Below are 24,015 nucleotides of genomic sequence, written 5' to 3' on the forward strand. Positions count from 1 at the left end.
TCAAGACACATGGAAAATGTTTCAACACCCCCTTTGCCATGATTTAGTACCAGCATGAATAAGGGTTTCCACCTTACTTAGGAAACACATGGAAACGTGCAGGACAAAACCCATAGTGGTGCCACTGGGGCGTCACCAACAGCTGACTCCAATCCAACCTGTGCCATTATGTCACACTCACGCGGATTGCCTTAAGATTGAAAAAGTATTGTAGTTACCAGCCACCAATGCCACGGTTAGGAATTCCTCCCAAGTTTGCATGGATGCTGCCTGTTAAAGACCTTTCTCCAGGAAATCATGGAAAAGAGTTTCTGCCAGTCCCCACCAATCAACCAATGCCAGCTCCTGGTGCAATTTCCCAGCACTCAAACACAGTCGTGATATAATTTTATTCTTCTTAACTCCAAAGCTGTTCATAGTACTCAAGCCAGACTACTGCAGAATTTACTGCCATACCCAACAGTCCAAAATAGCATTCCAAGTAGTGCAAATATCACCTCCCAAGCAGGGCAAACAAGGCCATCTTTTCAAATATGGTGACACCATGCTCATCTACATCTGTATCAACTGGAGGAAGTGGTGCAGGTGCTGCACCAAAGTCAGATGATTTTCCAATCACAAACTTTAGCCCGCAATGTCAATGCCAAATAACATTCAGATTGTAACTACAGGAACATGTTAACACAATCTCACCTAACAAGCCAGGTCAGGTTCAAGGAACAGTCTTTTTTTTTGTTGTTGTTTTTTCTTTCAGTAAATAACTGTTTTGGGATTTGACGTGTTTTATCAACTCTTTAACTCCTGGAAGTGATTAACATGTACTTCTCCCCATATATCTCTACATTATCCAGCAAGCAAGCAATGAAATACTCAAACTTATCAGATATACCTTCTATCTTGATCTAACACAAAATTCTCCTTACCAATTTAAAAAGAAATTATTAGCAATCAGAGGGGAGATTTACAATCACATCTTGGGAGTTAAAGAGCTGATATTAAAGGGTTGCCGATGTTTAGCAAACTGAAAAAACTCTTTGAAAGATCCTCGTTAAATCCTTGAGGATCTTGAAGGATCCTTGAAAAGAATCTTTGTGAGGATCCTTATGAGGATCTTTGTAATATCCTTTAAGGATCTTTATCAATCCTTGAGGATCTTAACAAACGTTTTTGCTTACAAAGATCTTTGAGGATCTTTTAACGATCCTCTAAAGATCCTTGAAATGATCCTACTCCTTAAGGATCTTTGGCAGGTCTTTGACAATCCTTGAAGATCCTCAAAGATCAAAGATTTTTCACCAGGAACGACAAGAGACAGTTTGATTGCTAAAACAATGCAATGCAAATCAAACTTTGAGATTCTTGAGTTAGGTTCATTTCCCTCTGAAAGAGAAAAGAGAGACAAAGAACAATTTCAGAGAGTTCTTTTGACAATTTAGATTACCACTGTCAAGAGGTGCATTTTTTCCTCGAATTTTCAGTGAACAATCTGATCACATTGTTCATTTGACATATGACAATATTTTCTATTATGTATTTATTTAAGTAACTTGACAAACCTATCCAAATTTTGAACTTTTTATAGTACGCCTTAAAATTAATTCACATACAGTCAAAAACTGTAGATAAAAAAAAAACAAATAAGCATACAAAGAAATAAAGGAATAATACAAGAGTGTAATAACCTCAGCTTATTTTTTACTTAAGGAAATGATTAGTAATATGGTGGCTGAATGATTTAAAACAGAACTCAGGTTGCAGAGGTCTGGGTTCGATACCTGGCCAGGTCATTGTGTTGGGTTCTTGAGCAAAACACTTTACATTCATTGTGTCTCTTGCCACCCAGGAGTACAAATAGGTCAGTTGAATTGTCAGGAAAGCCTGATGAAATGCTGACAGGGGGGAAGGGTGGTGGGGTAACCTTGCAATGAACTGACATCCCATCTAGAGGGGGGAATGCTCCTGGTCACTTTATGCCAAGGAAGGTGGGATAAGCTAGGGTTGGATAGGCCACTTAGTTCAACTGTACCTTTTACCTTATTTTCTGTTTTGCTTTGACTGAGTAGGTTGATGTATCACAAAACTGGTCAAACCAGATGGCACAGGGAAGGCTGCAGACTCCTTCAGTACAGGATGACTTCCTGCTTCAGATGCTTCAGGTAAATGAATTGTATCTATTTTTTTGTAACACTTTCATTTGTTTGCTAGTATTTTAGCTCTAAGATTAGCAAACAGAAGCAAGTTTTTGAAAAGGCTTCATTGCTGCTCCATGATTGAACTTGGTTACTGTTGTAAAAAGGTATCTTAATGTTTTGAAAAATAAGGTCTTAGATTCTAAATATAGGCATCTTTTTTTAGCCTTAGGTTTTGTTACTGTCATAGGTAAGACTTTTCCACAACAGTGCTTCCATGGCTTATTTATAACACTTCAAAGTGGGTAATAGTGTCCTATATGAACAATGTTACCGAATTATTTGGGGCACCCACAGTCTACTACTCATCTAAGGAAAGTAAATAGGTAGAGCCAGCTTGTGAACCAGTAGGATCTGAACATCTGTTAACCCAAATAAAATATATTAAAGTTCACACGGCAACCAGGTGGACAATCAGACATAGTTTGAAGCTACACTGGTTTGCAGATTTAATGAATGTAACCGAAGAAGTTACAATTCATAGAAACGTTGGGTCTATGAATTGTAACTTCTTCGGTTACATTCATTAAATCTGCAAACCAGTGTAGCTTCAAACTATGTCTGATCTGTTAACCCTTTAACTCTCAAGATCAAATGATTAATTCTCCCTTCAAGCTGCTACACATTTCCTTGTAAAGTAGTAATGAGAATTTGGTGTCAGATTAAGATAACTTCTACCTGATAAATTTGAATATTCTCATTACCTATTTGCTGGATAATGTAAGGATAATATAGGGAGAATTTACATGTTGATCACTTCTGGGAGTTAACTGATTAACATTAGCTTATTCCCCTTTGACCAGGAGTACTGCGACCAAGTAAGATGCAAGTCCATTTCTAGGTTACCTCTCAGCATTTTGCTAAGTTTCCTTCATAATTTTTGGTTCTAATTTGTAAATCCAAGTGAAGAGAGATGCTGTAAGAATCACGAGAGCACAAAATGGTGATTAGCTCAGAGCTTACACTAATATGTAAGCCCATTGGAATCCAGATTGAAGATCAGGAGTCCAGTGGGCAAATTGCAAGGCTGTTGCATAGGCACCTTATTTTTCTCTTTAGGGTGACAATAAAAAACATTGCAATTTAGCTTAAAATTTTCTCTTTCAGGAAAACAAAGAGCAGCAAGTCCAACTTGGTGCCCAGTCCCAAACAAACAGTGGGTTGTCCAGTATAGATCACGTGATACCTGATTCCTCTTGGGCTGCAATGACCATTGGGATATGACAGCATGAGGCGTGGCTACGTAGTCTACTCATGCTCAATCCTTGTGTTCCAATTTTCTGTACCTCTCAACATAAGTTTTATACTTTTTTATTCATCTTCCCTTACGCTGAAGTCGTTACATATTACAACTACGTTTTGAGCCTAGGAATCGTGTTAATTATTTTATATGTTCAGAGCCAATATTCTTTCACTGTGTTTTGTGTTCAAAGGTTGCTTATAAGGAAGAAAACAGCGAGAACTATGCCACGTCTTCTGAAAAAAAAACCAACCAAACTAACACGATGTATTGGGTGCATTTCGAAAGAGTGTCAATAAATCAGAACCAACTAAAAACCGCAGCCATTAGAACAAAGAAAATGTACTCCTTTTTTTTCTCAAAAGAGTAACATTGTTAAGTCCCACCCAAATTTTAATACCAAGGTGTGGTATTCAGTTTTAAATGTACAACTTCTCTTTTACCGACGGGCACCGTCATGTGACAACTTTGACAAGTTGCTAGGTAACATGCATGAAGAAAATCACTCGCTCACAAAGTCATCACTGTAGCTTTCAAAGTTGTTTTACTGTGGGCTGTTGACATTTGCATTTTTATATTGTGAACTAGTATTGTTCATGATTCACGTTTGTTACTTTATCCGCCTTGCATCTTTCTCGCAATTAAACTTCCTTTCAACTTTTAGGAGAAATCTCGCCATGAGGTTTAATTATTTTTTAATAATTTGTTTGTTTAAGTCTTTTTGATGGCTTTCTCTTTTGTTTTCTTTTGTTTTTCTTCAACTCTTATAGCTTTAATTAACACTGCCAATTAAATTCCTATTTTCGAAGCCAGGAATTGAACACGCTTTCAGAGATGACAAACGATTTCGTCACTTGAATGACGAACGCTTTTCCATCGTAAAATGCAGAGAAGAGACTGTTGGTTTCTAGAATCCGAATCTATACGTAACTGGACCCTTTTAAGGAATCCTGTTTTAGCTCCTAAATATGATGTCTACCGATGACTTTGGCTCGTAGTCATCTACTGGAGATGATTCCCATTCTTAAAGGAACGTTTGTACCAAATTCTCAGTTCCATTTCTAAAAATCCATCCTACGTCGTCAAGAGAACTCTAAATGTCTTTTGCTATGTTGATGATAAAGATTGTAGACTCAGGTCGTTGCCAAGAGCAAGTTGTTCAAGGTCACTCCACACAAACGAAGTATTCTCTGTTCTTTTTGCAATTAGCTCTCGCTTTGTTTGTGGTAAACCACAGTTACATGAATCAGTACTGCTAATTACTTACAGCTGTTTGTTTAAAAAGTTAAACTGTTAGAATAATGGAAATCACAGGGAAAATGCCCAATTTGCAAGATTTTAATTTGCTCAGCGAAAATTTACATCAGTATGAAAGAAAATCGGACGCCATGTCGAGCTTTCACGTTGGTTAATTTACTTACGTTTTAAAAGGGTTATGAAAAGAGCTTTTCCCGGTAAAGATCATCTTGGTTTGTCTTTTTATCTACTAAAGCCTTGAAAAAATCCGGTTTCACTTCCGTAAACGATGTTTTGGCCTAAGTATGCAATTTCGGTGGCCTTCTGCTTGAAACAAATGGAGCCTATTACATGTAAATGGTGAACGATGGTTGCCTCATGAAAACCAAAGTAAAGGCTCAGAAAATCGAACTTTCAAGATCTCTCTTTTCAAGCAAAAGTTTATCAAACTTTTGCTTTGATACAAAAGTAATGGAAGATTTAAAACGTGCTAAAACCTTTTTCTCCTTTAATCAGCTCATGGCAGTTACAAAACAAAGCGCCCCTTTGACAACGTAGCCTTTTCTGTGTGTTTTCATTTACGCTACACGTGAATACCCTAACGTGCAGGTTTTCATCACAGAACACCTGCCGCGGAGCATAATATTACCAAGGTTCTTTTGTTGTCCTCTGAAAGGCTACATTATTAATAAGTTAAAAAAACTATCAAATACCATTTTGCTCCGCTGTGTCTTCGCGCGCAACTTTTCGGATCGCGGCCCTGTCTAACAAGGTTTTCATTTGAATAAACGGCTGTTGTCGAAGATTTACCCGCCTCTGTTGCGAACATATTGCATCAAAAGCTACGCATAATTCTATTATCAGCGCGTGATTTTCTGTTTTTGTAACTCACGAATATATATATTTGGTTCTAGGTAAATTCAGCGGTCATGTTCAGCTTAATCTTTACAAAATGTTGCTGACATTGAGCATAGTGTTAAAAATATGGCACCCAGTTAGTGCAAACTTATTACAGAGCCAAACAAAAGCCGTTCGTTGCTAAATACTCGTTAGAGATTGACACTTGTCTGTGAGAGCTAAATATCGAAAAATATTAACATTGTGATAACCACGGTAAGTTACAACCTTGGAAAGTTACTGTGAGTCACATGCTTTGATACGGAACTGAAGGGAAATACTAGTGAAAAAGGGGGCTTGGAAGTTTAATACTTTCCTGGCAAATTCCGCGTTCTTTGTTAATATAGTCATGAATAATTACTTTCGATTAACACTCTCCTTTGAAGTTCTACTTTATGAAAAGATAAATTCAGCCACGGGAGAAACCCTCAACCCATGTGCGGTGTCTGATTGTTGTGAACGGGGATGGTTTTCCAAGAAGTTGGTCGAAAATTCTAACATTTTGCCTTTAAGAATTTCTAAGCTTCTCTCTGTGAGAGAGAGCTTTGGAGAAGTAATTAAAGAAAGAGCTATACACACAAAATTGCAGCTGCCAAGCACAATTTACACTTCGTTGCTTGTTCATATTTTTATGGCTGAAAATAAGCAAATCTCATACCACCTTCTTTTCGCTGATGTTTGAAATTTTTTATCCACATACTTCTCTGAGAATGGAATACATCACCGAAGAATTTCCTCTCCCTGTAGATTTAGTGCGATTAATTGTGGGCGATCCGTGATGAACTTATAGAAAAAGAGACTGCACGTCATCTTGTATCAATATGATGAATATGTTTATTTGTGAAAATGTCTTGAGTCCTTGCCATGTTTAGCTTTCACTGTGTGTAGATCAACAAAAGTAAATTTCAAGTATAAGTGAGAATGTGGGTTACGTTTCTTTAAAAGCTGCCAAAAAAAACTAGTTCAAAAAATACACCGTTTCGTTAATATTTAGAAGCGGGCTGGTAGGCCAACTAAAAAAAAATTCGTCAAACGCGTCTTTAGATATTGACGAGTTTTTGCGTGAAAAATTCACGAAAACTTATGCCCTCAATCACTCGCTTTTATTATTAGTCATCGAAAGCATACAACTCTGCACACCTGCTGAATTTTATCCCCATGAGCCAAGGTGTGGACGGAAAACATACAATTTGCTCAGCTTAAAACTGACAGCATCAGCCGTCCCTAAAAGGTTTTATAAAAATGGAAATGGTAACTCATATTTTGAACCTTTTGTCACTGCTCTTAAACCTTTTATGAAAATATCAGTCGAAAAATTCTTTCCTAGATACGCGACATGTTGACTGCGTTCGTTTCTATCAAGACAATCTTTTTATCAAGTTGCCTAAGGCTGGCTTGCGCTGATTAAAAAGTATGTCTCTAGGATATTTGTTATTTGAAAAAAACAAAAAAATAGCAGAAAGCACTGCATGCGTTATTTATTTAGTTAAACAACTTCTCATTCTCCAAAATAATAAAAACATTTTGACAGTTGGGTCTATTTCCAAGCAGTTCTGACGCTGTTTTTGGGTATTTTAATAACTATGTCCCAATTAAATTTTATGTGATCTACTCAGAGCGAGACAGAAAGAAGAATCACAAATTAAAGATAACATCTTTTTAATTTTCTTATTAATTTTAAGGGATGGTAAAATCTGATTTTTTGTTTGCAAGGCATTTTCACGAAAAGGGAAAAATACGAAATATGGTATATTGCTATTTTTTTCTTAATCATATCAAGTTATGCGAGAACTGCATGCAGAAGAAACGTTCTATTTCTTGTTAAAAAAAAAAAAAAACGGAGATTCATCAGCGGCAAAACAAAGACTATCCCTAAAAAAAAAAAAGCCAGCTCATTGATAGAACCATCTAATGAAAAATTAATGAGAAAGACTTTTATCCAAACCGCGTGTTAGTTACCACGAATTGTTTTCGTCTTCCTTTGTTCATTATCTCCTTTTCAACTGCAAGGTTAAGAAAACATCATTCTTAAAATGAGAAATAAATCTAAAGCCTTTTTTTCTTTAAAATAAAGAAAATTGCTGTTTTTCGCTAAATGCGTGCCAGAAAGCAATTCTCTTGATTACACCGTGGTAGGGAAATGGCGAAATGATATATTCTGTGGAAAATGATTACAGCCAGAACACAGAATCAGACAAATTGACCCAGCCATATGATAAGTCAAGTCTGTATATTCTGACAGCTGTTCATATGCGACATCGAAACTGCGCCTTCAAAATTTGCGCGAATTCACTATTATTTGGATAACAAGATATTAACCAGAGCGCGCACAATGCTATCCATTGTTAACTCATTTTGCCTTGGTTGCGCAAAAGGACTAATTTTTAAGAAATGAAATACAACGCGTTGTTTAAGATAAGTTTATTTTTCTATGTTAAAAGTAAAACAGTTTTATATGTACCTTTGGGGGAAGGACAGAAATATAACAAGTGTTAATGTGTATAACTTTCAAAGTGTTCGTATAATGCGTGTGTTTAGCCCGGTCATCGATGTAAATTTTTACTCCAACAAAGTATCTTTTTTTTCACCGTATCTAACCGGCTAAAATTTCAATCTTTTAAGTCAGTGGAGCATTTGATAGCTCATCTTAAAAAAAATCTAAGTTAGACTGTTTTACATGTAATTCGTAAATACAGAAGTTTCGAGGCGTCAATGATTTGACAGTTGACAAGCTTTCTGTGATGCAAACAGTCAGAATTTGACAACCAAAAAGCTACCTTTGAAACCTTTGGGCAACTTTTATATTACCTGCTGTCTTTCGTAATAACTTATAAATTAGTAAAAGAGATTTAAAGTGCCGCCGGACCGGAGAAATTGTCTACGTTTTATTGAAATTAAATTGGTTTCTCGTTTGCGCCGCGCGACTATCCTTCAAGATAAAATATTGTATCCAGTTTCGAAATAGTTCGGCTGAACTGGATTTGTGTTCCATTTATTTGCAGAAAAGCCGTAGTGTCCACCGTAACAGGAAACAGAATGGCTCATTTGCCTCTGAACATAATTTTGCGGCACACTGTATGTTCGGTTATCCGCAAAATTCAAGTTAGTGTTCGATAAGTTCCTTATCGAAGGGATGTTAGTTGTATATTCGCCATTTTTCGTTGAAGAATCGAAGGAAAAAGGCACTCGTTGCTCAAAAAATTCGTCCATTGATCCGACATTTTCCGATTCGTCGGAATATGGCGAATGAGGATCGAGAGTGGATGGACTATCTGATAAACTGTCAGGTCGACTCGAGTTATTCGACGCGCATTCGCTCTCCTCTGACCAACGTTCGATAAAGTCGTCTAGTTCAGGACGAAGCCAATCCAAGATTTCAAGCTCTGAGCGTTGTAATTCATTTGTCGCCAAATTTGTGTTAGACTGCCGAGTTGCTTGCAGAGGTTTACGCGAAGCTTTAGGTGACGGCTCGGTCCAGAAAGACTCGGGAAGTTTTCGCTTTCTCAGCGGCTGTGAAGGCTGAGAGGAAGGTGCTTCAGAAGACTTACAATCGTTTATTTGCTGGCTTCTTGCAATTCTCCAACTCTTTTCTTCTTTTCCTTGAGCACGTTTCCTCTCTCCTAAAGATTGAATTTTCTCCGAATGGTTTTCCCGGGAAATTGCTGTTGATTTCTCAGCTCGAACGACAGCGCTAGGGCTTCCTCGTTGCCCACTTTTTAAAACGTGATCAAATAGCATCTCTCCTTGACTTATCCAAGAACCGTCGAATGATGACGTTGTTGCCGAAGATGACCTTCCGTTGAGCTGGCGTTGAAGATATTTTCGGTGGTTAACCTTCCTCTTCGGCTTTATCGGTTTATCCAAAGCGAATTTCAGCGTGCTTGTTGCATTGCTGACAAAATTCAACAACGAGGTTGGCGTCGCCACGCTTTCCTCTACTAAACTGTTCATCTCCTTCACTTGAAAACGCAACGGTACCCAAGAATTAAACTCTTGAATTATTTGTGTTTAGTGATCAAATAAACATTAGGCAGTATGCTCATTTGCTTGTCGAACACCCAGGCCAGGAATCACGGCTTTCCAAAGTAGAAAGCTAAGGTATCCTGCCAGATACTCTCAAAAAGCAAGTACTGGTTGAAATTGTTCCTTGACCGATCGACACCGAAATTAAATGCTTGTAGGAAGTTAACAGCTGTTGACTTTACATCAGAGTGTCTTATAACTTGGAGCGATAATTTTTTCTTCCCTCTAGTGGGAGGAAGGAGAAAAGCAATGCTCTTATTGCACACCTTTTCTGCTTACTATAAGATACAATAATTTATCGGCACGCCATTGGTCAATTTCCTGTCAATAGCTTTTAAATACGAATGAAGCCTTAAACCCCTCATTTATCTGTCAAAACAACTGTTTCTTGGGTAAAATTGCCTCAATAGCTAATAAGTCGAGGGAAATTATCATAAATTACCATTTTTTCATAATCAAAACATTTGTTTTTTCACCGCCCCAATTTTTTTTAAAACACGTCCGCTTGATAAATACGCTTAGGTCGCGGACAAACAAGATTTTGATAGGGATGACAGATCGACAAATTTCATTTAAAAGTAGCACGATTTTTGGAAGAAGAAACGTTTTATTTCGCTGTTTTGTTATTGTATTCGTGCGTAGAAGTACAAAATTTAAAATAAATCTTATGTATTAAAAATACCGCTTATGGCCGGCAGAACTTCTTCTACGAACACACGTGCAAGAGTGTTTGCTTTTAGACTCAGAAGCGGTCGCGCTGTACGCATCAAATTTTTTTATTCTCCTTCCTTTTCTTCAGTTTTAAACGTTCATTGTTTTGCATATTCGAGAAAACGAAAACGAGTGGAAGAAGAGCAAATGACGGCGGTGAAACGTTTTTAAACTCTGTCGGAATATCATGTGTTTACACTAATTTTAATTCCATACTTAGTTATTTAATATCCATTAGTAGGAAAGACTTCGCCATAATCATACCTCGACCAACTGCTCTATTTGACATTACGACGGCGCTTGTCGAAATCACAAAATTTCTAATCAAAGTAGTAATTTAGCTCCCGCCTTCCTATTGTGCCGAAGGGCTGTAGACACGAACTAGGCAAAGCCATTTAGGACAAGCATTTCAAGATCCAGCTATCATCTTTGAAGCTTCCTGCCCTAAAAAACTTCGCATCTCATTTCCTCGATTTTCTATACGCGAATCGAAGCTTTATTTTTCCTAACCTGCCATGGCCGTATTTCATTTCAGCTCATTTCATTCCTAAGGGAAAACGATTCTTCAAAAAAAAAAAGCAAGTTGTTGCCAACAAGTCAACCTTAATAAAAGTAAAATTATACTCAGAAAAGGAATTAAATTATAAGCCTGAGACATCAATTGATCTCCCTTTTTGTCTTGTGAGAGAAAATAGTCCCACAGAAAGTACGCTTGTGTGTATGTGTGTGGCTGTCTTTGCTGACCGTGAATTTCTTCTGCAGTTCGAGGGAAATTTACTCAAGAATGGCTTCCTTAGTGTCACTAGGGCAAACGTTACAAAACACTGACTTCACACACATCTTCTAGCCGCAGTAAAAAGCTAGATTGTGACTGTCAGGAACATCTGCTGTGAAAACGAATTGGCAGCTTGTCGAAGATTTTGAACAATGTTGAATGATGTAAGACCAAGAAGTGTGCTTTTCTAACCTTCGTAAACACTTCACAACTTTTTTTTATCACGTACGAGGCTCGAAATCTATTAAAACAAGGAGACTGAACGACGGACTTTCTGGTCGGTCGCTTTCACAATTTTTTTTAACACAGAAAATATCTTAATATTAACTTTGCCATGTGTGAAATACGCATTGGTCGATTTTGGCCAATTTTGTCACGTAAAATTGCATTTGAATTACAATTGGTCGAGAGAAATGACCTTTTCACAAAACCAGCTTGAGCTTTGAAAAAAAAAAAGATACCTGCTTCGTTAATTGTTTGATAGGAACAAAAGAGGAATAACAATATATTTAATACATCTGTGGCATTTTTTTATACCTTGCGACTCAAGGCTAACTTTTTATTATTTCTCTGAATGGACGACAGAACCAAATTAAAATTTGTTTCGATTCAAGGTGTAAAAATATGGTTATCGAGGTGAATTCGTTAAAATGCATATGGTAGCATGATGTAAAGTCTCCTATTTCTCGCCACTGCTGTTTTGAAAATGACTTTCTTTGAAAATACTCATAAATTCACTCTTGCGGTACTTCACAAGAAGCCTGAGTTTTTCTGCTTCGTTCTAAAGCTTCTTCAAAGGGATGTTCTGATGTATCAAGGCAGAAAACCTGACAGATTTGGAAACATCTCTCCGTAAAAGTTTACAAGCGAGAGTCCTGCAAATATTACAGAAGTGTGGACAGATATGAAAGGCATGAATTTTCAACCCACAACTGCCCACAAAGCGCGTCCTTGAATTGCTCTACAAATGAAACTGACTCTTCCTCAAACAACGAACACAAAAGGCGCTTCGAATGGGCGAAAATTCAGTAATTATCAAATGAGCTTTAAACTTGATCAGAAATGGCACATGACCTTCGGACGAGTTAGTATTTTAGCGCAAAGAGGAAGAAAAAAAAAACTTAAGACAAATAAATATTGGGTTTTTCCTTTCTAGATTCAGTTTCCAAAAAAGAATAATCATACCTTTTGGAGGGTGGGAATACTCATGAATTACGACAGGCAAATAAAGAGAATATGGAAAGGCCAAGCGCTAGGAAAGCGTTTAAAAAAAAAATAATCGCTCTACTGACTCGGCCGTTCACTTTTTATTTGGTTCCACTCCTGAAGGATTTACTTTAAATTATTCTTCTTTCAGCATGCTTTTTAAAACTTGCTAAAAACTACTAAATGTTGATTGAGTAGTCTGATCGTCCGCGGAAGAGAAAAGTCCTCGAAAGGGTTGATATCAGCTGCATTGACTGACCAAACCTGAGTTGTGCTCTACTAACAAAGAACTCCTCACTTGACCCTAATGATAACTTCTGCTTAGGCTGCTGAAACGTCAGTCACTTTTACAGACAACAGTCTTTTCCAGCACCGATCACAACCGGGAAATCAGACTGTACGATGAGTTACGGCGAACTCTCGTGAGGAGTTAGGTCATGACTGAGTTATTGTGTAAGACGCGACCTGTATATTGCTAGGATCTGAAACATTGAAAGCGTCGCGTGGGTAACTAGCAAAAGAAAGATGACAAATTTTTGAGCTCGGTAATGAAACAAAGGGAAATGTCATTCGTGTTGTTACGAGGGCGGGAGAAAGAGGAGATGCGATCAACATCTTTCTTTACTACACCGAGGTGTTTTCCACTGATTAGTATCCAGTTTCATGTCGGAATTACGCCGAGAGAGTCGGAGAGAATGTTGGTAACCTACATTTCAACAGAAGAAGAATCTGAAGTGCTTGGATAAGCTAATCAAAAATTAGATCTTACGGCGTACTAATTGGAATATTAACAAGAAATGGTTTGAACCCAAGAGTAACGAATCATTAGCAAAGCATCGAAGGGCCAAAACCGAAGGTCTGAGACTCGTTTCTTCGAGAGAGACTTAGAATTTTGTATGTCAGGTGTACGGGATGAGAAGAATAACGCCTTTCTTTAGTTCATTATCGAGCTAAAAAATGTACCACCTTTCTCATCGTATTCATTTCGGTGCTGTGGACTGCCGTGTTAACTTTGGAACGCGAGCGTCACAACATTTGTTCTTTAGCCGATTTCTGTAAACGCGCGAAACATCTTACGCTGAGAAATGACGAATCATTTTCGTCTAACTGACCTAAGGCTCTATGATTTTTTTTTCAGAGTTTTCCAGCAGTAACCATCGATAAAGTTTATCGTTCCTGAATTCTGGCATGAACAGAATAAATCCTCGGAATAACAGCCATTGGCAGGGCATCGGTCAGTAGAGACGAGCGAGACAGCACGTGGGCGCAAAACGGCGGAAGTTTTTGAGGTATAAAAAACAAAGAGAAAGAAAATCTGCTGCCGTTTCACCCGACAAATACTAAGTTCCATTCGCTTGTTATTTCGTTCGTCTCCTCTAACCAAGAGAGCCTGGTACCAGCTTATGCAATATCGGCGAAACAAGAACATATACAGGATATCAACTGTTGATACTATATATAATTTGGTTTTATAAACTAAGTTTATAATGTATTGTGATTCGCTCGACGAACGGCTAACGCTCGAAATGTCAGGTTGGAAACTCTTTACGGTGGCCAATTTACATCATCAGCACAGTTGATAAAACCAAATTACCCTGCTAGACTCCCCCATCAACGTAGCAATTACCCTGCTAGACTCCCCCATCAACGTGGCACCACAGATTCTCTCGGGAACTTACCCCTTTATTCATTGGTGATACTATATGCTCGTCTTTATTTTCAAAAGAAGACTTTTTTATTACGAAAATAACTGCTCATTTTTTCAGCATTTTTCCCTCAAAAAATTTATAGCTTTGGGAAAAAACACATTTCAAGATGTTTCAATCACGATTCTTTGAGTATTTACATTCTCTGTGAGGTAGCATTTATTGATTGTCCAATCCACTAAACACAACATTCCTGTGTTCCTTCATCAGTATCCTTTTCTTCCCCTGAAACGGGTGCGAAAATCTAACTGTCAACAAATAAAAAATGAGAAGTTTGTCAGTCCAACCACATCTTTCCCTTTTTGCTCCAAAAACTGATCCTTTGATGCATTCTCTTAAACCCTTTTAACCCTTTAACTCCCAGATCAAATTTGTAATTCTCCTTGCTGTCAACCTTACAATTCTTATAATGTTAGTTCAGAGAGGTTAGTATTGGATCAACTAATTATTCCCAAATTGATATTTTTCTTTATTCTCATCACTTATCTGGTTAATATTGTATTGATATTGTAAGGAGAAATTCTGTCTTGGTTATTCATGAGAGTTAAAGGGTTAATACAATGACAGGCAGATAGGTAATGAGACCTCAGAAAATTATCCTACTGCAGGGGGGGCACACCAAGGGTGGAAAGGGGGAGCTGGGTGGCCATGAAACTCCATTAAAAGGTTATTTAAAAAAAAACTCTGAAACAATCAAAATTTATGATTTGGGTGGCAGAGAAGCACAAAACAGAAGAAAAACTGTGATGCAAAATTTTACTTTTTGTGATTAAAAACACAGTTTACTGGTAGATGTTGATTTGTCAGTAAGGTAGGTACCCAACCCCTAGAAAAATAATTGCTATACTTCTGTAAAGGGAATATTGTTGTTAACAAGCTTCAAGTACTAAAAAAGCAAATACATTTCTAGTCAACAGTTAAAAGGATCAGCTTTCAGACAGTAATGGTAACAGTGTTAAACTGTGTTCCATTCTCTTATATAAACAGTGTGGGCAGGAGAGGGAGTCTGGTACAAGACCTGGGAATTTGACACAATTCTCCAGTAGAGAGTCCTCCTCAAACAACCTATTATACCACAGAGTAATACCAGGTTGTTTTACCATTTACCATATATAAATGTTATCAGTGATCTTTGCCAGAACAGACACTGACAGCTGATATGTAATCTCCTTTCAACAAGAGGAGACTGAGTTGTTAAGGAAAAACAGTTGAAAAAGGTTCCAAAATAACATCCTTACCAGTGACCTCTTGCACTCAAAGAATGCATACTGGACCCTTCTACAGTTCTCATTAATACCTTGAGCATCAGGGTTCAAACAGTCATTGGGTTTGGATCCAAACTACAAAAAAAAAATAACAACAAAACAAATGAATGAAGGAACACATGAATGAAAGGAGAGAATTAATCAACCACTCATTCAGATAGTCCATCAATCAGTCATTCTGTATTCAGTAAGTCAGTCATTCTGTTTTCAGTTAGTAAAGCAGTCAGTCAGTCAGTCTGTATTCAGTCAGTCAGTCAGTCTGTATTCAGTCAGTCATTCAGTCAGTAATTCGGTTTTCAGTCAGTCATTGTGGTCAGTCAGTCAGTCATGTGAATCGATCAATTAACACCTAATCAATTAATCAATTACAGGAGGGGCTCCAATATATCAATCTCCTTTTGTCCCATCCTAGTTTCAAGAGTAATCTACTCATTCAGTTCTGAATATTCAGCAATTCCTCTTTGGTTACGTCCAGCTTTATGATCCGAACTACTGAACATGCCACAGAGAGGAGAGGTAGAGTTATGTAAATATCGTTCACCCTCAAAGCATGAAATGTTATTTAGGGTTAGTAACATTCATGAAAGACAGAAACGAGTAGAAATATATTTTGGATGTTATGATTGTACTCGAACACGGTAGTCTCTATTAACTCAACTTCTGAACCTATGTAATCGTTCGAATGTAGGCTTAAGCTACTTAAAATCAACCAGGACGAGCATAAAGCTTGCCACAATATAATACATTTATGGCAAATTTTACCTTTTTTACACAATCACTTGCTAAAATGCAATCCTTCAGTTCCTTTCTAAGGCCGCTACAAGGTTTCTGAGGCTTTTGATTTTCGATATCTTCCTCGTCTAATTGCATGCTGTCTGCTCGGATCAATCCGCCATATTGTTTCCTCGTATCACCACTGACCAACAGCTCATGGGCGCATGTCAACCCAAACATCAATTCCTGCTACACATTGTTTCTGAGAAATGTCACAACAGAATGCGCTTCTGTGTTTGTTTTCTATCGTTTTAAGCCTTTGCTTTGTTGGGAATGCTAGTATTGTGTAATTACCGGCTTTAAACCTCGGCTTTTACCATTTACACCCGTTTTTGTCGAAATTTCCATGGCTGAATTGAGGGGACTGAGTTGCTCTGTGTGTTACAACGACTTCAAGTCAGATGAAGTGCAGTTCGTTCCCAGAAATCTAATCTGCGGACACACATACTGTACAGGTATATTACTATTTTATAACCTCTTTTAGAAAAAATATTTCGTAAAGATAGTTCCATGTTGCACCAGAGAAATTTTATGAGCATACTGTAGCTATAGCGATCTGAAACCGATGTTTACTTATGGAATGATTGATTTCATTTGATACCGTTCAAATTATGCAGGCTTGTCTGGAATTTGTAAAACATTATCCCCTCAACAAATCATTAAAAATCCACGTTTTATCTATAACCGCTCTAATCAAAGTTTGTTTATCATTCTAGACGAGTTTGCTTTCGCTTGCGCCAGCTTAAGCGGACTTTTCTCGACGTAATTTTTCGTTTCGAGAAATTTATTCGAAACCCCTTCCCCTCCCTCCCCCTGAGTATAAGACGCACAATAGGCCTCAGTAGAGAAAGAAAAGGGGGTTGTGTGATTCTTTGAGTTCCTTTGTTTATTTTACAAAAGTATTGATTCCTATTGGAATATTTTATTACAGTCGAACCTCGATTATCCGGACTCGTTGGGACTAGACGAAATAGTCCAGATAATCAAGAATATGAATATTAATAAGGAACAAAAACTGATTAATTTGAGAAAGTGACGTTTAATCGTGAAACAAAACATTTACAAATTGTTTTGAAGAAAATATAGTCTACATCTTCACTGTCCATTGTGAATACCTCTACATGTGTGTATTAACAATTAAAACTAATGAAAAATGTTTTTGCATCAGCATAAAATGTTGAAATAAGTCCGTATGTCTTAAAGAAGAACATCACATGCACAAAGCAACTCTAAGCCAACCAGACCTCATTCAAATTTTCTTCATTAGTTATGAGGGAAATCTCTCTAACTTCCAGCAGTGATTGACATGTAAACTCTCCATATAAAATCCAAGCATTATTTTGTAATGAGAATACTTTAACTCATCAGGTAGAAGTTGTTATCTTGATCTAACACTAAATTCTCATTACAGGGAAACTTGTAATGACTAGAGGGGAGAATTAAAAATCAGATCTTGGATGTTAAAGGGTTAATACATTTTAGTACTTATACTTAGAAATACTCAAGCAATAGATGCAAGAGATACACTTAATGTCAAATTTGACATTGAGTGTTCAAGCTAAGAGTTGCTAAATGTTTTCTCTCCTCTTGCCTTCAAAGGATGTTTGAACAAGTTAGCTTTTCAAGCCCGAAATCCTGGTACAATCTGTTGTCCAACATGTAAAATCGAGACCACTTTGTTTCCAAGGACTTTTGAGTCTGTGAGAAATCTACCTAAAAACTTTGGAGTGCTTGAGATTCTTGAAGGGAAAGAAGAAGCTCAAACTGATGGAATATCAAAGGAGAAGGAGAATAATAAATATCTCTGTCCAGAACACGACGAAGCTCTGAAGGTTTACTGTCATACTGATAATTGTCTTATCTGCATTTACTGCCAGGTATGAATAATTAACAATAGGAGTTAGTGGATGAGGAAATAATAAGAAGGATTTACGCAACATTGGTTTGTGTCATCTGCTTGAGCTAAAGGCTAAGGTGGATAATTCAAACCATGGCCTTGATAATTCTTGTCATTATCTTGCTGGCAGCACCTGTGGGTAATATGAAGTAATTTACGTGTTCTGATTGGCCACCTGAGCAGGATTGTCCACTTTAATCATGTGCAAGAACAAAAACTGCTTGGAGTAGACTCAATACAAAACTTCTAATATTTTGGACAATGTTGGCAATGGATATGCCAAATGTTGTAGAAAAAATGCTTAAAATAATTTGGCCAATTTTCAGCCATCCAGACCTCACGCTTGGTCAATAACACATATTTATAACTTGCAAGCCAAATCATATACTTGTCTTTTTATGGATGCTGATGAATTGTAGTCCGTAGGTATAGTGTTATTTCTACATGAGGATCTGTATGGTATGATGTAACAAATGTAAATCACTATCAGTTTAGCTGCATGTTTTGTCATATACATATGCATATTTTTGGGAGTAATTTATTTACAAATCAAGGCTCTGAGGGACTCTCAGTGTTTGCTTGGCCTTTTCTAAACACTAAGGAGTTTGAGAGAGTTTTGAACATGTTCTAAACCTGAGATGTAGTTTAGGGTATGTCTGATTGTCTAGGATAATCATAACAAATGATTTAGTTTTTGATCAAGGAGAAGGGAGGAAAGAGGTTTATTAGAGAGGTTTAATGTGGTTGTGATAGATTGGGAGGGGGAGGGTGTAACAAAGGTGAGGGGTGCTAATCAGATTGTTTATGCCAGTGCTTGTTCCACCTAGGTGTATGGCAAGCACATGGGACACAAATGTGAACTTGCCACCAGCATTGCTACAACAACTCGTGAAGAGCTTCGCAGCTTGTCCAAGAAATTGGGTGATCATTATGACACAGTGAAGAAAGCTAGAAGAAACGTGATTGATACAAGGGAGTCCATACTGAACACTCAACAGTATTTGCGAGACAGGATTATGAAACATATGGGAGTGCTGCGAGCTTGCATGAGTCGACGGGAAACTGTGCTGAAGTGTGACGTTGATGACAGGACAAAACAGAAGATCAAACCTTTGGATGAACAAGAAAGGTAATTATTGGGAAATTAGTTTTGATATTCTTTAACCCTTTAAGTCCCTGAAGTCTCTGTAACTTCTCCCTTTAATAGCCAAGCCATACATTATCCAGCCAACAGGTGAGGAGAATTCACATCAGGTAGAAGTTGTTATCTTGATCTAACACCAAATTCTCATCCTTAATTTACAAGGAAATGTGTAGCAACTAGAAGGGAGAATTAAAAATCAGATCTTGGGAGTTTAAGGGTTAATTTTGTGTATGCAGCAAAATAGCTTCTCTTCCACTGAGGATTTTGAGTTTCAGCCACTAAGGGGGAGGATATTGTTTGTACAACAGGGTAATATATTATTATCAACTGAGTTGATGAAATAAATTGGCCACCATAAAGAATTTGAAAAGGGATGTTTCAAGCATTAGCCCTTCATCATAGTGAGTGGAGGAAATGTGGGTTGCATGTGTGTTGTTTGTTTGTAGAAGATTGTTTCCTAATGGAGTGTTGGCATTTGATTTAAGAAATTTTGATTTTCTCTATTTTTGTTACTTTCATTGTATAGAGAAATTGCATTTTCTGCTGGGAAAAATCTTACAATTTATTCATCAGATTGACCTCTGAATCAACCATGGTGATCTAGAAGCTTGTATAATACATCAACTATTGTTATGTTCTTTTCTCATTCAGCATGATGACTGAAATTGTGAATAAGTGTGAAACAGCATATTCTCTGATCCAGAAATGTCAGAATAATGACAGTGCTTTAGTGGATGAGAAGCGCCGTATCTATGGACTTGTTGATGAAGTTTGTGATCTGATGGAAAAGGTTGTTTTGGAGCCCAAGGAAACAAGCAATCTAACTTATTACTTTGAGTATGATATCACTTGCATTCTGGAGACACAGATTGGGGAAATCAGAGTCCTAAAGCCAGGCCAGAAAGGTTTGTTATGGGTCATCGGGAATTCTATAATTTGGGAACTATTGGTATAGATCTGGAAAGTATAGAATGAATTATGGCATATGTCATTGTAGAAGAGTTTTGAAACCCTCCATTATGACAAGAGCTGTCTGCGGTTTGAATTATGAACAAAAAACAATTCAGTTGGAGCAGAAGTCACTGGCCTCTCTTTTTGCATTTAAATGCAACCCACTTTAAAAAGGCAAGATGACTAATAGGTAATGGCATCTCCTCTGGAAAGCAGGTCCTCTTTTATCACTGCAACATGAGCACTAATGTGCTGGAGCTTTTAACCAGCAAGCAAGAGCTCTCACATGAAAATGAAAGTCATCATTTTTCGCGCCAGCCCTCTCACATGCTCAAATGCTCAATATATTCACTACCTTGATCTGTTCTCTAAGCCTGCTTGCAGGGAACTGGTCACTTTTTGCATTTTTATGGACCTCAACTTCATCCCAGTCAACAATAACATACGAAAAAAACCTTCCAGTATTCACAGCCATTTTGACCTCATGATGCTTGTCAACAACATATTCATAACTTGTTTTTCACAGAGGAGCCTCTGGCTGGGCTGAACAAACATGAACTGTCAGGGAAAAAAGAAATGTATGATGCTGAGACACAGACAGAAGATCTTCAGGAAAATGGTGAAAACCCCCTGTTTCAAAGCCTATTGCAAGGATTGGAGGAAATTGTTCACACACGTTTGACGCAACCAAGATGGGATGAAAGTCCAGCTCCTGGGTTACCTGTGTTCGAACCTGAAAGTCCTGACCACAGTAGCTCAGAGTCAGGTCTAAATGAGTTGGGTTAGTGTAAACTAGCACATGATGGTACAGACATGTCTGGTTGCCATAGAGATAATTTTGAAAATATTCCCTCGGGATAGGTCTTGATCTGGGGCATTGGAACTGTTGCTAAAATTGTTGATATAATCATTTTAAAAAATCTTGGAAGCCTTCTTAAAAATATACAGGAAGTTTTATAATGCTAATTTTTTTAGAAGTCTTAAAATCTCAATATTTTTGCCACAAGGCCATGGATTGAAAGCAGAGGACCTGACATGTTAGGTTGTCTTTGACCAGCAAAGCTAATAAAGCTTTAAAATTTTTTTAAACCTGAAAATTCTATGTGAAAGGACTTTTTACAAAGTCTTTTGACAACTGTACAATTTGTACTTTCCTTTAAAGAGGAGATCAAAGACATAATCTTTGCTATTTCATTTAACCCTCTAGGTGGGACCTCAGACCATTCAGATGCAGAGGAAATAGAGAGTGATACTGAGCTTGAGGGAGCAGTGGGTGGGGAGACTTTGCCTAGCAGCCACAGTGAAGAATTGAGAGATTCAAGAAATTCGGAAGAGAACCAAACAAGTTTGCTTGATGAATTACAGGATGAAATTGATAGACTTCGACTTCTCAGTCCCAATGGTTAGTTACACTTGTAATGTGTCATACTGATGTGTGTCTTATGGTTATTGTTGGCTCAGTCATTCACTTTTCTGTTTTTCCTTTGTCAGATGATGCTGCGGTAAGTTAGCAAAAAAGGAAAAATGAATATTAAAGCAGAAAAATATACATTGCATGAGCTGATTCACAATATTTTGTTCCAGTCTTAGAGACTTGCAAACTTATAGCAAATTTTAACCTATTGTAACATTATGGGTCCTGTAATCAAAATGTACCACCTGATTCCAAAGAGCCAATCAAGTTTGTTAAGCTCCATGTGCTTAGGTCAGCATCTTGTACAGAGTTTTTGTACTTGTTTTTTGTACCTCCAGTTCATCATTATAAAATCATTTTGCTTTGGGTGAGTTCTTTCAGTTTGAGATTGTCAACACTCATTGAGATAGAAAACCACAAATTGAATAGGTGATAATAAGCCAAGAGCAAGTAAGCCTAAGTTAAAGTACAAACAGAATTCAAATTACAAACCTGAAAAAATTCAGGATTTATCTTTTAGTGCATAGAAAATCATAAAGGTGCTCTGAGACACAAACCCTGTTTGTATAGAGAATGTGGCTTCAGACAAAATGCACTCAGTAATCCTTTCAATCCTACAAACACATTTTGAAAAGGGGGTGATCAACAGGTCTGTTACTTCCATGTCTTTGCATACAGGTGATGTAGTTTCCCTGAGAAATGGAGGTACTGGAGTAAATACTGATACAACAAATTCAGAAGGTATTTCTTTATTTTACCACATGTGTTCCTAATGAGTAAGTAGATGGTTACCTCAACCAGTCACATATGTGTCGTATTTTTGCAACGCCTCTATTTGCTCTTGGATGGGTTGCTATTAAGATATGGAGGAGATCCAGGACAAATGGAGAGAGTCCACGTTCATAGTTTCTCAACCCTCCTCTTGTGAAGAGCATTTTTTGCTTCCCCCCCTCTTTTATTCATATCAAATTTATGTTTGGATGAATCTAAGAGCCCCGCCCTTGCTCCTCTTATTCATGGATGGTGTCTGAGCCCTACTGGCTTTTTGGTTTTCAGGTGTTGATACTAATAACAGGAGACAATCAACTTCAAGTGATGAATGGAGTTTAACGCCCCCAGCAAATCAGGGGGGACCTCTCAGCTTAGACAGCACCTTACTTCTCCCTGGGCAAAGACTGATGTCCACCGATGGGTTTAGAAGTCTGGACAGTCAGCAGTGTGTTACTAGGGACAGAACTCATTGTTTTGCTGCCGACTGTCAGAACCCTACAGCACGTGCATCAAAAAGGTGCCTACACTGTCGGCATTTTTACTGTGTAACTTGTGCATCCTTGTCACTCATGTGCCCAGAGAGTCCAAGTGGACATCGATTTGTGTCAAGCATGCTTACAACCAGGGGTAGAGAACAACCAAGGACTAGTAGCAGGGTAAGGAAAAGGAAGCCAAAGAAAGAGGAAGGGCCCCCCTGGGAATGCAAGCAGTGTACCATGATAAACGGACCACAAGTGCTGGTATGCCTGGGGTGTGACACCTTGCGAGAGGTAGATGCTCAAGAAGGGCGCAATGTGTGTCCCATGTGTACCTTGGTTAATGAGCCTGGTAAGACAAAGTGTGAACTGTGTGACACAGAGCTGGTCAGTCAAGCACAAGCTGACGAGGCAGACACTGAGGAGTCCTAACTAAATGCATGTCACTTCCACTCTTGAAGTGATTTGCTCTTAGGAAGTAAATCATAGTATTCTACATAGGAAAAATAAGTGGTCTCAGCCAGTATCTAAGCTACTACACGCCAACCCCTCCCCTAACACAATATTAACCCTAACTTGTAATCAGTGGACTGTTGTTGGGTTAGGGGAGGGGGAGGTAGGTTAGTTGCTCAGATACCAACATTGATCCAAATAATTATCACAAAGTGGTGATTTTTTAAGGGATAATCTTGGGATTTATTTTGCTCAGATACTGCATGAAGCAAGATCGTAACTGGACAAACAATTTGCCGTATGTCTCAAGAAACACAAACATGTTCTGTTGTTCCTCTAACACTCATTTTGACTGCCAAAGTTTTTTTTTGTTAAAAGTGTGTTATATTTTTATACCCCTTGGAAACATTTGAAGTCATCTCTACTTTCTTTGAGCAATGTAAACACGTGAAGCAAGACAAGATTGCCAATGTTCAAATGTGTCTTAAATTTTTTTCCTATTTCATTCAGTGTATTTCAATGGTAGAGCTCATTTGGAGTAAATCCTTTGTAAAACTCTGCTGCATAAGGTGCAGTGTGGTTTGACTAATGTGTTACCTGGTGGAATAATTTCTTGTCAAAAATATGGACAAAAATGTTTATAGTAGTCTTCAAGAAGGTGTAGACAGAATACACAAACTAATCTACTTGTGTAGTTAAAGTGATAAAATTTTTGGCCCTAAAAGGTAGATTTTTCTTTGTAATCAGTAATAACATCAGGAAAATTTGTGTGGAGTTCTCTGTAAATAAATTTCAGTGTAACAATATAGTCTGTTGGAGAACAATGTACAATAAAGGAAAACAGAAGCAATTAGCTGTTTAAATGTCTTTTTTCCGTAAGATTTTTC

General features: G+C 37.7%; 3 protein-coding genes and 1 pseudogene across 3 annotated transcripts; 2 read left to right on the forward strand and 2 right to left on the reverse strand.

Annotated features, from left to right (window-relative positions):
- Window positions 1–9: 9 nt before the first annotated feature.
- LOC136279105 (uncharacterized) lies at window positions 10–4,162 on the forward strand (annotated as a pseudogene).
- A 3,839-nt stretch (window positions 4,163–8,001) lies between these two features.
- LOC136279031 (uncharacterized) lies at window positions 8,002–9,881 on the reverse strand. The gene has a single exon (XM_066162384.1). It carries the CDS (start codon window positions 9,511–9,513, stop codon window positions 8,494–8,496), a length of 1,020 nt encoding a protein of 339 aa, XP_066018481.1. The 5' UTR covers window positions 9,514–9,881; the 3' UTR covers window positions 8,002–8,493.
- A 4,136-nt stretch (window positions 9,882–14,017) lies between these two features.
- LOC136279040 (cytochrome c oxidase assembly factor 5-like) lies at window positions 14,018–16,149 on the reverse strand. The gene is made up of 3 exons (XM_066162393.1): window positions 16,011–16,149; window positions 15,222–15,323; window positions 14,018–14,231 (listed from the first exon to the last, which is right to left on the reverse strand). Exons 1-3 carry the CDS (start codon window positions 16,116–16,118, stop codon window positions 14,190–14,192), a joined length of 252 nt encoding a protein of 83 aa, XP_066018490.1. The 5' UTR covers window positions 16,119–16,149; the 3' UTR covers window positions 14,018–14,189.
- A 51-nt stretch (window positions 16,150–16,200) lies between these two features.
- On the forward strand, window positions 16,201–23,970 carry LOC131789693 (uncharacterized). The gene is made up of 8 exons (XM_059106855.2): window positions 16,201–16,477; window positions 17,622–17,899; window positions 18,747–19,048; window positions 19,715–19,968; window positions 20,541–20,795; window positions 21,222–21,416; window positions 22,107–22,169; window positions 22,485–23,970. Exons 1-8 carry the CDS (start codon window positions 16,369–16,371, stop codon window positions 23,105–23,107), a joined length of 2,079 nt encoding a protein of 692 aa, XP_058962838.1. The 5' UTR covers window positions 16,201–16,368; the 3' UTR covers window positions 23,108–23,970.
- The last annotated feature ends 45 nt before the right edge of the window (window positions 23,971–24,015 follow it).

This window comes from Pocillopora verrucosa, chromosome 2 (genome assembly GCF_036669915.1).
Source record: "Pocillopora verrucosa isolate sample1 chromosome 2, ASM3666991v2, whole genome shotgun sequence".
In the NCBI taxonomy this organism is placed as follows: domain Eukaryota; kingdom Metazoa; phylum Cnidaria; class Anthozoa; order Scleractinia; family Pocilloporidae; genus Pocillopora; species Pocillopora verrucosa.